This window comes from Fringilla coelebs (genome assembly GCF_963513975.1).
Source record: "Fringilla coelebs genome assembly, chromosome: 3".
Classification (NCBI taxonomy): Eukaryota; Metazoa; Chordata; class Aves; order Passeriformes; family Fringillidae; genus Fringilla; species Fringilla coelebs.
In genome coordinates, this window is record NC_140030.1 from 5,578,162 (window position 1) to 5,593,804 (window position 15,643).

At 43.2% G+C, this 15,643-nt stretch overlaps 2 protein-coding genes across 3 annotated transcripts in view; both read left to right on the forward strand.

The window, feature by feature from the left end:
* The first annotated feature begins 934 nt into the window (after nucleotides 1-934).
* LOC311152184 (uncharacterized protein) lies at nucleotides 935-7,101 on the forward strand. The gene is made up of 3 exons (XM_084203041.1): nucleotides 935-1,029; nucleotides 1,260-1,862; nucleotides 2,497-7,101. The coding sequence occupies exons 1-3, from the start codon at nucleotides 963-965 to the stop codon at nucleotides 5,136-5,138; spliced, it is 3,312 nt and encodes a 1,103-aa protein (XP_084059167.1). The 5' UTR covers nucleotides 935-962; the 3' UTR covers nucleotides 5,139-7,101.
* A 1,661-nt stretch (nucleotides 7,102-8,762) lies between these two features.
* Nucleotides 8,763-15,643, forward strand: part of CDC5L (cell division cycle 5 like) — a 32,809-nt gene continuing 25,928 nt past the window's right edge. For both annotated transcript variants that reach the window (XR_014615994.1, XM_084201707.1), the window contains exons 1-6: nucleotides 8,763-9,031; nucleotides 11,970-12,073; nucleotides 12,898-13,059; nucleotides 13,890-14,017; nucleotides 14,839-14,938; nucleotides 15,022-15,240. Coding sequence is in view for 1 of the 2 variants with exons in the window: in XM_084201707.1 (XP_084057833.1) it covers nucleotides 8,987-9,031; nucleotides 11,970-12,073; nucleotides 12,898-13,059; nucleotides 13,890-14,017; nucleotides 14,839-14,938; nucleotides 15,022-15,240 (758 nt within the window). In the remaining variant the exon portion in view is untranslated. The remainder of the gene's footprint in view (nucleotides 9,032-11,969; nucleotides 12,074-12,897; nucleotides 13,060-13,889; nucleotides 14,018-14,838; nucleotides 14,939-15,021; nucleotides 15,241-15,643) is intronic.

Genomic DNA, 15,643 nt, shown 5'->3' on the forward strand with positions numbered 1-15,643 from the left:
CCTCTAGCAGTGCAGAATGTGGGATCACAGCTGGAGGTAGGGATAAAATAATGTCAGGAACAGGGTGCTGGGAGCTGGGGGGATCCCTGGGATGGCAGGACAAGGAACTGCTGGAGAGGCCACAGAGATAATGAAGCCTCTGGAGCATCTCTCTTGAGGAGAGACTGCAGGAACTGGGCCCAGTTAGTCTGTGAAGAGAAGATTGAGAGGGGATCTCAACAATCTGTGTAAGTATCTCCAAGATAGGTGCCAGGAGGATGGTGCCAGGCTCTTTACAGCGGTGCCCAGCAACAGGATGAGGAGAAGTGGCCATAAAATTAAACACAATTTCCACCTAGACAAGAGGAAGAGCTTCTTTACATTGAGGGTAACAGAGCACTGGAGCAGGCTGCTCAGGGATTTTGTGGATTGTCCTTCTCTGGAGAGATTTATAGATGTATATAAATGTAAATATGTATGCACACAGATTCATATATTTTCCACTTTCAGCCTGAACAGCCAAGGAGAACAGAATGGAACCAAAGGTGCTGTTTTGTGTTTCCTGCCTGCGATTATTTTGTGATTCTTTCTGTACCCAGCAAGGGACTGCCTTAATGTTGGTACAATTCCGATCTTAAGAGCATGATCTGTATTAGCTGAGATCTAATTTTACAGGAAAAAAAGTAACAATCGAGCAAAATTGCTTAAACCGGGAATAGGTTTCACAGAGCATTCGAATCATGGGGGGGGGGGGGGTGTCCCTGGCTCAGGCGGACGATTAAACGGAGTTTTTAAACCACTTATGAGCACGTTTAAAACTGAATTTTAGCGCATATTTGAAACTCTCACGTCCCAGCCCACCCATTCCTCAGGCCACGCCCCCGCCTCTCCCCCAAAGCCGGGAGGTGCCAGCAGCACCACCCGCCCCCCTGCGCAGGCGCGCCCGGCCGCTGGCTCGAGTCCCGCGGCGCAGCGGCCCCGAGATGCCGACGGAGCCGGGAGCGGCGCAGGCGGGCGCGGCGGGAATCCCGCAGCCGGCCGCGGACAGCGGTAGGTGCCTGCTGGCCCGGGCAGGGATCCAGCGCGGCTCCCGCGGGAGCGGCGGTGCCCGAGGGACTGCGGAAAGTGGGGAGGGCGGGAGTGGGGCGAATTGGCGAGCCTGCCGGTGCGTGCGCAGGCGCACTGGGTATGCGTGGGGATTATGGTGGACGCGGCGCCGTCAGGTGTTTCGGGGCTTTTTTTCGGGGAATTGCGATATTTGTGTCTGTTTCTCCTCGCAGAGCCCGAGGTGTTTGAGATTGTGCTGCCTATCACTGTCTTGGTGCTGAGCGATGAGGATTTTCTCCAGGATGATGATAAGGACCAGGAAGCGTCCATTCCCGAGGTAGAGCAGGAGTTTAAATTAAACAACAGCCTTTACCTAAAAAATGAAGTGGAGCCTTCAACTGACAGCAGCAGTGTAGGCAGTTGGGATGCAAACAAGACTGCTTCAAACGAAGGAAATTGCATTAAGTACTCTGAAGAGAAATGGCTTGCTGAGAGTGTGTGTAACACATCAAAATTATCTGTAAGTGATGGACGTGATGCGGACATGGATAAATATGGTCCAGATTGCATGTTACCTACATCGTCTTGCAAAACAGAGCTTCCAGAGATAGTGGAATACAGTGGTGGAGAAGATTGTGGTGATAATGATGGCTTTCAGAAGATTCCTTCTCTCCTCTCCTCTGCTGACAGTGACAGAGCTGACACTTTGGAGACATTGGTAGTGGTACCCAAACATGAAGAAGAACCTGTCAGTATTGCAAGTGTTCTTTCTGATGGCAGTCCAGAGACACAACCAGAAATCCACAAGGAATTTAATATAATTGTTAAAATGGAAGGTAATATATTAATAAGATTTTTGCAAGAATTTAAGAAACATGGTAAACCTCAAGTTTTTGAAATAAAAAATTGTATAGAAAAGCTAAGAAACTAATTTCTTTTAGAGTAAGCATTTAAAATTAGATTCATAAGTGCAACAGAAGGAAAATATTGCCTGGAATATGCTCAGTTCTTTCACAGACACCTGGTAAAGGCAGTGAAACTACAAAATTTTGTCATTCTCCTCCAATGAGAACAAGGGTGTCCTTTTATCAGGGAAATATTCTCAAAATAAAAATGCAGAAAAAGCATGGGATTTGTGAGAATGGAGCATTAGAAGAGTTTGATGTTAGTACTTTGATAGGAATTCTGCCATAAAGGTGTTCTGGATGTGGTGTTGTCTTGTGAAATTCAGAGCCTTGAGTGAAAATAGTAGGAGAGAAGGTGGCTTCTAAATAGGAGCAACATTTAAATGTTGGGGGCAGAGGGGAGCATGAAGAGAGGCATTAGGGAAAAAAATTGAGAGAGGGAAATAATAAGGAAGCAGAAGTAATGAAGAGCAAGCAAGTCATTAGGCAATTTGGGATTATTACTAGGAATTAATAATGAATATTTGTGATTGTATGAAATGTGACTTTTTATATCTCCTTGTAGATCCTGATTCCTCAAAGAGTGGAGATGATGAAATTGATTACAGGAAAATAGGCAAATTTGAAGATGAAACTCAGAGTTCTCTTTTGGAACATGGCTTGAAAGAGGAAGAGAAACTTACCTATAATTTTTCTGATCCATTTCTTAATGAATCTTCTACTTTTAAGGAACATCTAGAAGATGTTGGGAAACCTGACATGAATGCTTCTACTTCTGCTGAATCAAATACTACTGGAGAACATATTTACAAGATGTTAACACCATTCCCTAAGAAAAGATACCAGCAACAAAAAGTTGTTTCTTCTCATGCAAGCCCAAAAGAGTTCCAGAGCCACCAAGAAGGTTTAACATGGTTGAATGATAGTGTGACCATCACTCCTCTTCCTAAAACATCTTGTTTTACAAAGGAGAATGAAAGATTGAGTTTCAAGTGCAGGTTTTGTAGTTCTGTGTTTAAATGCAGTGCACACCTGAAAAAACATATTTATTCAGCTCATAAAGATAAGAAAATACATAAATGCTGCTTTTGTAAAAAAACTTTTTTCTTTTCTTTCAATCTTAAGAATCACCTTAAATTCCATAAGAAGATGGCTAGGTTGCAAAAGGCAAGAAAAAATAGAGTAAGTGCGAGAAAAGGGGGGCAGAAGGGATCTGAAGGAGAATCCGAGACCAAGAAAAAAGAAAGTAAATACAAGAAATTTTTCATTAAAATTGAAAGGGACTTTACACCTCTGGATGTGCCAGTTAGCTTTTCCTGCAGAGTTTGTTTCTTTGTTTCATCCAGTCCTAGGACTTTTATTCATCACATGAAGGGACACAAAGAGAGACCACCTTACCAGTGCCCTCAGTGTGATTACTCCTGCAGCAGCTTGTCCTACCTGTTAAATCACATGTACTGGCATGCTGGCTATAAGCTCTACCAATGCAGGTTCTGCACCTTTTTTTCATTGTATTATGCAAGCATGGTGAGGCACAGCCACGTCCACACAGGGGATAAACCATATTGCTGTGAGCTCTGCCAGGTAGCATTCACCAGTACCTCAGGGTTGGAGAGACACAGGAGGACACATGCAGAGACAGAAATGTGCCAAGCACAGCAACCCGACTGCCGGAGTGGGAGAAAGAGAAGTGAAAATCCTCCAAAGACTTACACATGTGATGAATGTAACCTGGTCTTCTACACTAAAGGACATCTCAGCTTTCACAAGAAATTTCATGAACAGTTAAAGGCCAATGGTTACACGAGTCAGAGCAATAAATACTGTACAAGCACAATAGTCAAAGCTGATGGTGATTCTCAGGGCCATGTTTCTCACTCTCTTTTTGGTAAAGAAAATGATTGCCTGGATGGCGGAATCCTGGCTTCAGAAGTGGAGTTTGAACAAGAAGGTGATGTGTGGGACAATAAGAAAATATGCCCTGAAAAGAAATTCCTTGAAATCAGCCAAGGAAGCAACAGCTTGGCTGTTGCTGGAAACAGATCAGAAGTTCCTCGGACCTCTTACCAAATGGACACCGTCACTTACAAAGAGGAGCCTTTCTTCAAATCAGAGACCTCTCCTACACAAGTGCAAGATAATGCTTCATTTCATAGCTTTGTGGAAAACTTGAAGGATACATACCCTTCTAATTTAAATACATTCCAAACCTACAGATGCCACCACTGCAGTTATGCTACTGCTGTTCCTAACAACTTCAGGCTGCACCTTAAGATACATACAGATGAAAGACCATTTGTGTGTAAAGAGTGCAATGAGACATTTAAAACATCAAACCATTTGCAGAAACACAGCCTTCTTCATGTGAAAAATGGAGAGGAGTTTGGAAGTTGCCTCTTTGTAGAGAGGTGTTTAGAGAATCTTGAATTGCATCGTGAAATCCAGAGAGGCACATATCCAGAAAGGGATTTTGATTCCTGCAAAGGCTTAAACAGCTCCTTGCTTGGTTCAGAAGTTTGGGGAGTTCAGCAAGGTGTTCAGAGGGGCACAGCAAATGATGTACAAGCGCAAAGTCAGCCCCTATTATATCAGTGTTCAGAGTGCAGCTATGCTACTGGCATTTTAAGCAACCTGGAGCTCCACATCAGAACTCACACAGGTGAGAAGCCCTACAGCTGCCCCATTTGTCAGAAGAAGTTCCGTACTTCCAGTCACCTGAAAAGGCACAGGCTCACACATTTGAACTTGGGGCATTTCAAGTGCATGAGCTGTGACTACTCAACCAACAAATGGCTGTCCTTGAAGCAGCACCTGGCTTCGCACACTGGGGAGGGAACCTCCTCTCCTGGCTGCCTCTACGAGCACAAGGAGCTGCCTGTCAAGACGTACAGGTGTGAGGAGTGTGGCTATTGCACAGCCCACAACGGGAACCTGAAGCTCCACCGGAGAATCCACACGGGGGAGAAGCCGTTCCAGTGTGGGCAGTGCTCCCTGGCTTTCCGCACCTCCAGCCACCTCAAGCGCCACTGGCTGACTCACCTCAAGCTGCACTGCAGGAGGTGCAGGTATTCCACAGTGGATAAACAAGCTTTCCAAAAGCACATAAAAACACACAAAAAGAAGTACAGGTGTGCAAAGTGTAATGTGGTGCTGCCCACCGAAAAACTCCTGGAGAAGCATAAGCAGCAGCACAATGTTGGAATGTGAGGTTGAGCATTGGAAGCTGGTGCTTGGTTTTGGACAGGTTTACATGTCCTGAGTTTCTTCATGGCTTTATGTTCCTTTGCTGTGCCCAGAGCAATGGTTGGTAATGGATGCATGCAGCATTTTGGTCGAGAGAGTGACACTTGGGGTACTGCTTTGCTGCAGGTGTTTCTGGGAACATCAGTTCTAGCACAGGCTGCGCTGAAGATCTTGGAGACACTTTTTCATCCCTGAGTAACTGCTTCAGTAGAGGTCAGTTATTTTGGCCAGTGTTCATCTGTGTTTAAGCAGTTATTCTGCACTACTTATTTTCTTGTAAAAATTTACTAAGGAAAAAAAACCTGTTTTTTAACTGAAAGAATGTATACTGGGAAGGAAGGAAGGGCATGTTATATTTTGTAGTAATAAATTTTCATATAAAAATTATCAGTGCATCTGGAGGCTAAATGCTACCTCCCATCTGCTGAAAGTTGCCTCCTTTACTCCCAGGTGCTTTTGCAATACAAAAATAGTACTTCACCAAATTACAGAAACAAAATGTGCATGTCATCACTGGGTAATTGTGATATTGATATGTTTAACGTTTGTCTGTATATATAAGATGTTTATTAAGCTGTTACCTTGTCTGTAGTTTTGATAATTTTTTGAGTAGTCTGACAGAAATGGTAATGTCTAGAAACATCTATTTTATGATACTGGCAATCTTTAAATCTTCAATTTTATGTGAATGTCTAATGTTAATCTAGTATGAAAAGCCTTACATTTTCTCAGGTTGGTAGTTATTGTGTTGTTTGTTAAAATAGATGACACACTTTTCAAATAACTTCTGTTAATATGAGCAGTTACTGATAATTGTGAATGCTGTTTAGTTACACTGAAGACCTTTGCATTATCTTTAATTAAAATTACTTTAAGAACTTTTAGTCTGAAAGACCGTGTGTAAGAACCATTGTACTATGCAGCAGTTGGTGCAGGGTATGGTGAACCCAGATGGATGCTGCTTCCAATTTATATTCAAATCTAGACAAATCTTTGTTTTGGTATGGTGAACCCAGATGGATGCTGCTTCCAATTTATATTCAAATCTAGACAAATCTTTGTTTTGGAGTTAGGCAGTGCTAGCAACTCTTGAGTGTCGTAAGTGGTTTTAAGTGTGTTATTCCTTTGTGTGAGGAAAGACAACAGCAAAGGCGTGGTGCAAACTGTCCCAATGCTACAGCTCAGTCCATGGAGCAGCAGAACAAACCTGTGGTTTATTTTAGAGAATGTAAATGTGGAACTCCTTATGGATGTGTGTCTTTCTGTAGAAATACACATAATGTCTTGTAGAGGCTTTCAGGTAATGTAGGAGACAGGCTGGGAAGGGCTGCCCAGACAGGTGGTGGAGTTCTCCTCTTTTCAGATATTTAAAAGCCATCTGGATGTAATCCTGGACAGCCAGTTCTGGGTGGCCCTGCCTGAGCCAGGACTTGTCTTCCAGACCCCTGCAGCCATTCTGTGATTTGGAAGACAATTTTCCAATAATGGATTGAAACTCATGGACAGATGAATGTATTTAAGGCCAGATCAGCAAAGATATTCAAGTGATCCAGTTCTTTGCAGCTTCAGTGAAGTCAGACAAGTATCTTTGCCTGAACCAGTGTGGTTCCATATGAGTGATTTAGACCTTGGAGCCACCTAATCCAGTTGTGAGAAAGAAGAATGTTATCCTGTATGAGGAAAGAAAAGCATTTCTGGGAAATATTAATGATTACTCAAGCTTGGAGGTGTTCTTATGTGTGTTACATTCCAATTCTGATCATTTATTTGAAAAGAACAGGTACAAAGAGAAAACAAAAATACTTAAGGAATTGTAGGCCTCTATATTAGGTGAGACTAGAAAGGCTAAATCTGATAGAGCACTGTTGTTTAAAAGCATGGTGTACAACAATGATGAAAAGAGGCTGGTTTAGGGGGATAAATTAACTGCAGTAAATTTTTGAAAGAGTTTGTAAATGTAAGTCTCTTCAAGTTTTAAGTAAGAACAAGAAGGTACTTTCAGTTAGAGCTTGATTTTATAAAAATAATTATTCCTAGTCACTGCCTCTAATAAAAATAAGCAGTTCAATGACTCCTGATGTTGCTTTCTGTTCCTTATGCACTGCCCTGGATTTTTGGGGTTTCAAAGGTATTCTCACTCTGCTAAGTCAGTGAAATTTAAAGGTTGAGGCATATTCAGTTTCAAATAAGACATGGGCTGTTGTTGGATTTTTTTTCTTTTTTTTGGTAGCTAGAAGTGTAGTATTTTTTATTCCTGTAGTTTAAACAAAAATCAAAGCCTTTCCTAAATCATACTATGAAGTTTCCTATTTAAACCAAAGAGGTTTCATAATTTTCTCCATGAACATATCCTGAATTTGGACAAAACAGGGAAATGTAGCAAGACAAACTGAGCAAAAGGCTCTCATTTTACCTGCTGTGCTTCTACTAATTAAATGAATACAAGTTAAACTGGAGGTGATGTAAATGGACAACAGTGAGGCAGACCTGTATGGTGTGGTGGTGCATCCTCCTGTCTGGGCCACACTGTGGTCTCAGAATGCTTGTTGGGGCTTGGCTTTGACAAGCTGAGCCAAGCTCCTCTTGAGCTTTTCTAAAACACTATCTGCTCCCAGGAACTTGTGCTGGCTAAGGAGCTCCCTGGGTTTTAAGAACCTTTGGGAACTTGTTTTTCTTAGCTTAATAACCACCCAGGTGGAACAATGTTTTTGGTTTTGAACTTTCAGAGAAAGTTACCAACCCGAATTGCAGCCAGGGTGGAAAATTGCTAGGAGCAAAACAAGTCTGTTGTGCCTCTCTAAGCAATGGTATTTTAGACCCTCTGAGCTCTCCAGACTGCAGCAAGCTGAGATCAGCACATCCCTCTGAGTGGAGCCTCTCAGCCACACAGCTCCCAGGCTGGAGATACCTGGGGGACCACAGCTGAGGGACAGTGACAGGTCCTGAGCTGAGATCCCCATTCCCTAGACTCAACCCTTCACCTGTTGAGAGTGACATGAGTACCTATCTATGAAAATTACCCAGATTCAGGTATGTACCTTGTACATATTCTCTTAGTGGGCATGTGAGTGTTAATATGCAAATGCACTATCAATGTTGCTTTCTTGTAGAATCATGGAATAGTTTTGCATTGGCACCTTAAAAATTATCTCGTTCCATCCCCTGCCATGGGCAGAGACACCTTCAACCATCCCAGGGTGCTCCAAACCCTGTCCAACCTGGCCTTGGACACCACCAGGGATCCAGGGGCAGCTACATCTCTGGGCAGCCTTTGCCAAGGCCTCACCTCCCCTCACAGCCAAGAATTTATTCCACACCGAAACGCATGGGGCTTTTTCCTGAAATTAACAAAATACCTTGGGAACACTGAGGAGATGTGATTTCCTTCCGCTGTGCCTTTCTTCCCTCATTTGCGTCCTTTGGGGGAATTGAATTGTTTAATGAACGCGCAGTTCCTCCTTTTGGCCCCGGCCGGGCCCCTCCGCCGTGCGCTCCTCCGGCCGGCAGGCGGCGCTAGCGCGGAGCGCCGCCTCAGGACACGCGGGGCGGAGGGGGGGAGGCTGCGCATGCGCAAAGCGGCCGGACCCGCTTACCCGGAGGAGCAGCGGCCTCACTTCCCTTGGAAAAGCCGCCGCACCCGCTTCCCGCTCTCCTGGCAGAGCAGCCGGCCCCGCTTCCCTCGCCCTCGGCACCTGCCGCCGTGAGGGCGACCGTGCGCCGTCTCGGCCGGCCCCGCTGACGCCAGTGGCGCTCCCGCCCCCTCTCCATTCTCTCGCTCCCGGGGTTCGTCCCCGCCTCCCTTGGGCGCCAAGATGCCGCGGATTATGATTAAAGGCGGCGTGTGGCGGAACACCGAGGTAAGACTCGGCGGGGTTCGAGCCCCTGTCCCCCCTCAGGGCCGGGCAGGTGGGGGGGGAGCCCTCAGTGGTGCGCCGGCGCGGGAGGGGGCGGGTGTCGTGGTGCGCCTGCGCGGGGGTTCCGGCGTTGGGGGATCCCGGGGCAGGGTCCGCTCTGCCGGAGCCGCTGGGCTGGGACATCAGAGGGTTTGGGGACTGCAGGAGCGAGGGCAGGGAAGGGCAGCGCAGCTGGGGAGAGGTCTGGAGCACAGGTCTGATGAGGAATAGCTGAGGGATCTGGAGGGGCTCAGCCAGGGGGGATTTTCTGGCTCCCCACAGCTTCCTGACAGGAGGATGGAACCAGGTGTGGGTCGGGCTCTACTCCCAGACAACAAACGACGGGACAAGAGGACATGGCCTCAAAGTGCACCAGGAGAGGTTTAGGTTGGACGTTGGGAAGAATTTTTTTTTTTTTTTTCACAAGAAAGGATTATTAAGTATTGGAATGGGCTGTCCAGGGAGGTGATGGAGCCGCTGTCCCTGAAGGTGTTCAAGGAAAGACTGGATGAGGCACTGAGTGCCATAGCCTCACTGACATGGTGGTCATCAGATGAAGATCAAACTCAGTGGTCTGAGAGGCCTTTTCCAACCTAACTGATTCTGTGATTCCTTGGCTCTGTGTTGAGTGCCAATTCCCCAGTAACCTGTGCCTTCCTCCTTCCAGTGGGCAAAGGTCACAAGGTGTCATTGGTATTGTTTTTCCCTTGGGCTGCAGGTTGGGAAGCTCAGCCGTGTGTGTTGTGTCCTTCTGCCCAAGGGAAACTGTTCCCACTGCCATTGGAGTGGAAGCATGGGCTGTGCTGTGTGTGGAGATGTCCCTCTCACAGGCTAGAGTGTAACTTGTGCTGCACAGGCAGGGTTCTTATGCTCTAGGAGAATGAGGCAGCAGGAATCTCTTGCCTTTAAAGATATTTCCAAATGTGGAAATGAAAAAGGCAGAGTCATACAATTTTTAGGATTAGAAAAGACTTGAGGTCACCAAGTGTCCAGCCATCAACCCAGCACCACCACCATGTTCACCATTTAACCCATCCTTAAGTGCCACATCCCCGTGGTTTTTTATCACTTCCAGGAATGGTGACTCCAGTACCACCCTGAGCAGCCTGTTCCAATGCTTTACCACCCATGGGAAAAAAATCCTAATAACTAATCTAAACCCCTGGTGCAACTTCAGTCTGTTTCTTGTCAATGTATGTGGACTCTTCATCTGCAAACCCAAGAATACTGTACACAGAAATTACTGTTCCAAAAAAGAATGATCCCCCTCCAGTTCTATCACAGGCTTTCAGAACCACAAGTGGTCATGAAAAAGAAATAAATAACATGAGAAATCAAGGATGCCAGTTTTATCAGATGCATGTTTAAAGCAAGAGGATGTACCTGGCACTGTAAAATACAGAACTCTGTCACTGCATACTGTGAACACCAGGCACCTGTGTGGTTCCAGGAATCAGTGAGGAAAAAGTAATAGAAGATAAAATGTGCTGTGTGTGCTTTTAAGCACTTGTGCCGTATCAGTGGTGTGCCAGGAGGTCAGCAGAGGACAGGAAAACTAATGTTGTCTTCCCCCCATTCTGAGGGTTTTCCATACTTGATAAATTCTGGTGACAGTTGAAGAGAAAGAGCAGTGCATTAAATGGAATCACAGAAAAGCTTGGGTGGGAAGGGACTCACGAGGTCCATCAAGTCCAGCTCCTGCACAGAACACCCCCAAGAATCCCACCCTGTGCCTGACAGCATTATCCAAATGCTGCTTGAACTCTGGCAGGCTTAGAGCTGTGGCCACTGCCCTGAGGAGCCAGTTCCAGTGGCCAAACAGATCCCTAGTTCACCAGGCTTTGTTTACCAGAGATAAAAGAAGTGTTGGATTTTTTTGTTTGTTTTTAACATTTTGATTATATATACAGCATTATAGACTGAGAAAAGGGAGTCAGGTGATACCAAGTCATTCATAAAATGACCAATTGCAGGCAAAAAAGCCTATTCATGTCACTGGTACAGTTTTTGTATGCCATAGAGCATCAAGTAAGCTAAAAAAAACCACACAGGGGAGGATTTATTATTTATTTCAGAACAGCAATCACATGAATTATTGCCTGTAGCAGCTCAAGCCAGATCAAGGGCTGATCGTAAGCTCACAGTTAAAGCTGTTGTTCCCTGGGAGGTGTCAGTGGAGACAGTGTCAGACTCACTGAACTCTCACTGGGTACAGGAGAGGGATGTGTGTGGTTGACAGGGCTGTAAGGATAGCTTTAATGCATTTAAAATACCACTTCCTCTGAATAAACCAGAAATAATGAACCCATCTATCAAGAAAGGGAGAGAGGGGTTGATGGATGGATTGACAGACAATTGATAGCACTTCTGGTTTTGGTCAAACTCAGTGCACACTTCATTGTGCATGGACAACCTGGCTCCCAAGCTGAATCTATTACATTTTTATTCCAGTTGTATTAAAACGTGAAAAATAGATAATTTTATAGTATTATTTAAAACAATGCAGCCAGGGATATCTGCCAGTTCTACTTTTTTTCCCAATTGTGGTGTTATTACCAGACAAACACTTCCTTACCTGTCTTGCTGTCCTTCAGGGAAGACATACAGAGCCTTTAAACACTAGTGCAGTAGAGAACATTGAAAATAATTATCTGGGAAGTTCTGTTGGATATATGAAGTTTGGAGCAATAATCATGTGTCTGTTTCATTTAATCTTTATGGATTTCATTGACCTTTGCAATTCAAATCCTCGTTTTTCTTGAGATTAAAATGGAACAGAAGTAGCTGTGTTTTATGCTGTTTCCTCCGGGACAGCCCATGAAATTTACCACGTTCTCCTTTGCTTGAGCTCAGACTTTCTGTTTTGCAGTCCATAAGGGTATTTATTTATGGTTTTTTCAAGGATGAAATTCTGAAAGCAGCTGTTATGAAATATGGCAAAAACCAGTGGTCTCGAATTGCCTCGTTATTGCACAGGAAATCAGCAAAGCAGTGCAAAGCCAGATGGTAAGTGAGAGGTGCTGTGCCTGGCAATGCGACCTTCATAATTAGTGGAAATTTAGGAAAAAATGTTACCACAGACTGACTTATGTCCACAGACCAACAACAGTTTTAACACTGTTTGATTTTATCATGGAAACTTCAAATTCTTATTGCTTGAAAATTGTTGGAAAAAAGTAGCCAGTTGTTCTGTTTGCCAGTGACTGCACTGTTAGCAAATGCAGGATCACTTTAAATTATAAACATTAGTTTTTCCCTTTATTTAAACATGTTTTAATCAGTGGATATTGCCAAGAAGGTAAAATTGTAAGATACTAATCTCTCTTACATATAATTTTCTAATTTCATGTAATGAGAGTTTGGCTTGAGAGTAAATGTTAAGAAATTGCACTGTGAAATTTAGTATTTTATGAAAAATAGGAGCTTTAAACTGATGCAAATACTGATGCAGCATAAATGTATTTGAGAATCAGACTTAGTTTCTCAAGTACTGAACTGCACAAATTTAATAGAATACTTCTTGTAGAGATAACAGTACTGGCACAGTTGAGGATTAGTACGATAATTGTTGAAGGCTCCAGACCAAACAATTCTACCATTTCTCTATCTTTCATAGTTGTAATTTTTACTTTTGTTTTCAGGATTAATTCTGTGACTCTTAACTTTGCCAGAATAGAGATGGGAAAAGGAAGAAGAGGCAGTATCTGTATGAAAAGTGCTGGATAAATAATACAGTTTAAAGCTCAAATACATATGTCATGAAAACACTCTTGAAGACAAATCAAGGGATAACTTGGATCTGTCATCCTTAATTTTTCCCCTTACTACAGGTACGAATGGCTGGACCCGAGCATCAAAAAGACAGAGTGGTCTCGGGAGGAGGAGGAGAAGCTGTTGCACCTGGCCAAGCTGATGCCAACCCAGTGGAGAACCATTGCCCCCATCATTGGGAGAACTGCTGCACAGTGCTTGGAACACTATGAATTTCTGCTGTAAGTTTCTGCTTGCCTAGAGGAAAACCTAGCCTAGAATACCCAGAAAACCTGTGGAGTTGTAGCAGTATATCATTCCCTTCTCCTTTGGTAAATTTGGGTGGTTTCAAGTTGACTGAGTCCTTTTGTAAGCAAATCTTTAAAGATTGTTTTCAGTCACTTGTGTCTAGCATGAAAGAAGTTCCTGGAGTTCTCTATCCACACTAGAGAGCAGCTTGGATAGAGATAGGTCTATCTCTTCTTGTTCCTGGTCATTCTGACCAAGGGATTGCCAAGATTTGTGCTTTTATTAGGCTGTTTAGGCATTTTTTTAGTGGCTGATCAACAGGAGTGGGTATGTGAGAAAGAAAAGAGACATAAAACATATGTTGAAGTGGCTGAATGTGCAGATGCCATCTCTGCTGCAAAGAGTTTCTTTTGGCCATGAGAAGAGAAAGGACATGCTGTTTTCCCTTGTGAGCATTCTTAATTCTGGTGCAATTGGTTGAGTAGAAAAAACATAATATAAAACTTGATTTTTTAATTTTGTCACACTGGTGGAAATCTTGGTTTTTTTATTAAAGAGGGGATTTCTTTACTAAGTGTATCAGCATTGTATTTTATGTCATATTTTATTGTTGTAATGTAATACTGTGTTGGTTTCTTTCTCTTGTCTTGTTTAAGATTATGGAGCTGTACCACATTTGTGCATTGTATAACAGATTTGCTGTATTGTACAGAGCACAAGGGTACTGCTTTATCATCAGTCTTTGGAGACATTAAAGGAGTGGTTATTATGAGTCTGGGTGAAAACAAAGAGCTGGAAAACAAACACCTACCATGTGTTTTAGGGACAAAGCTGCTCAGAGAGACAATGAGGAAGAAACTGCTGATGATCCTCGGAAACTGAAACCTGGAGAAATCGATCCAAATCCAGAAACCAAACCTGCCAGGCCAGATCCCATTGACATGGATGAAGGTGAGTTAGGAGTGTGTTTACCATTTTTGACAGGAATATGTTCTGTTTGATTTTTCTGTTTACACAGCCATTGTACCTTGGTTTCTTCTTTTTTTCTGCCACTGCCTGGTCATTAATTTACTTGCAAATTTTGTCTTATTTCTGTATCTGGTCAGTCAGTTATACTTTTCCAGTTTTTCTTTTCTTGGTGTGTTTTTTGCCTCCTCATCTGTCACCTTCATCTGTTACCAAGACTGGCTGTTCTTTACTTGGGCAATTCTGTATCTTCGTCATTTTGCATCAGGTCACACCTCTCAGATGAATCCATGCTGAAGCACAGGGCTGCCTGACTTCCTTTTTTTTTTTTTGCCCCTTGCACAAAGCAATGTTATAAACTGAAAAATGCACATTGTTAAAATCCCATGAATGGACCATTGGTGATTTCAAACAGTCGCAGGTTCACAAAAATAGCATTCTCAGCTCTGGAAGTAAATGCAATTAACAAGTTCTCAAGAAAATACTCTCAGATAAAGATGTAAATGAAGTTTTACTTTTGTTAATGTGGTGTGTTGGCCTCTTTACATAAATATTTTGATTTGGTGTTGATACGTATTGATACTTTTTTCAATATGAGGCTTTTTTTCTAAAAGTCTTCATTTCACCTGGCCAGTAATTCAGTAAATACATTGGGATAACTTGGAGATTAGTGCTGACACAAAATGCCTGTGATTGATTGATTGATTCAGCTTTTAAAGATGGTTTTCTGATTTTAATGTCACCTTTTTCCTGACTCTCATTTTTTAAGTGCAGATTCACTGCTGTATTTATCTGTGCTATTGTAGATGAGCTTGAAATGCTGTCTGAGGCTCGAGCACGTCTGGCAAATACACAGGGAAAGAAGGCCAAGAGGAAAGCCAGGGAGAAGCAGCTGGAAGAAGCTCGGTAAACTTATGTTTGGTTTCATATCCTGGGACTCCTTTTCTTTACTCTTCACTTTAAATCATGTGGTGTTACTGTTTCTTTAGACGTCTTGCTGCTCTCCAGAAAAGACGAGAACTTCGCGCTGCTGGAATTGAGATCCAGAAGAAAAGAAAAAAGAAGAGAGGTGTGGATTACAATGCAGAAATTCCATTTGAAAAGAAGCCTGCCCCTGGTTTTTATGATACATCAGAAGAAAATTATCAGTCCCTGGATGCAGATTTCAGGAGACTGCGTCAGCAAGACCTGGATGGAGAATTAAGATCGTAAGTGTGTGTTGTAATAAGGAGGGAACAGAGTAATTGAAAATAAAAGCAACCAAAATATCTTTGTGTTAAGTCCTGGAAACATAGTATGGGTGGGAAATGTATTTTCCATGCGACAGAAACAAGTGCGGGTGGCCTCTGCCTTTTCGGTTTTCTGTGGTTTATTTTTCCAGAAGGTCTAGTTCACCTGTTATCTATGATCACCTTTTTTCTTTCCTCTAGTTCACCTTTTATCAGAATAATGTTTCTCATGCGTGTTCTTGCTCTTTAAGTTGAAATGGTTGGTTTTTTTTTTGAGGTGGTTTTTTTTTAGCAGCTTATTTGCTTCTGTATTTAGTGCCCTTTAAATAATAACCTTATAACAATTGCTTGTAGGAGTAGATTTGTAGTTTTACTTTTGATA

Bases quoted from the DNA above. Each gene is read 5' to 3' on its own strand.
- LOC311152184 (XM_084203041.1), top strand. From the start codon at position 963: ATGCCGACGGAGCCGGGAGCGGCGCAGGCGGGCGCGGCGGGAATCCCG. The intron at 1,030-1,259 runs GTAGGTGCCTGC...TTCTCCTCGCAG, and splicing joins GCAGCCGGCCGCGGACAGCG to AGCCCGAGGTGTTTGAGATT. The intron at 1,863-2,496 runs GTAATATATTAA...ATCTCCTTGTAG, and splicing joins TATAATTGTTAAAATGGAAG to ATCCTGATTCCTCAAAGAGT.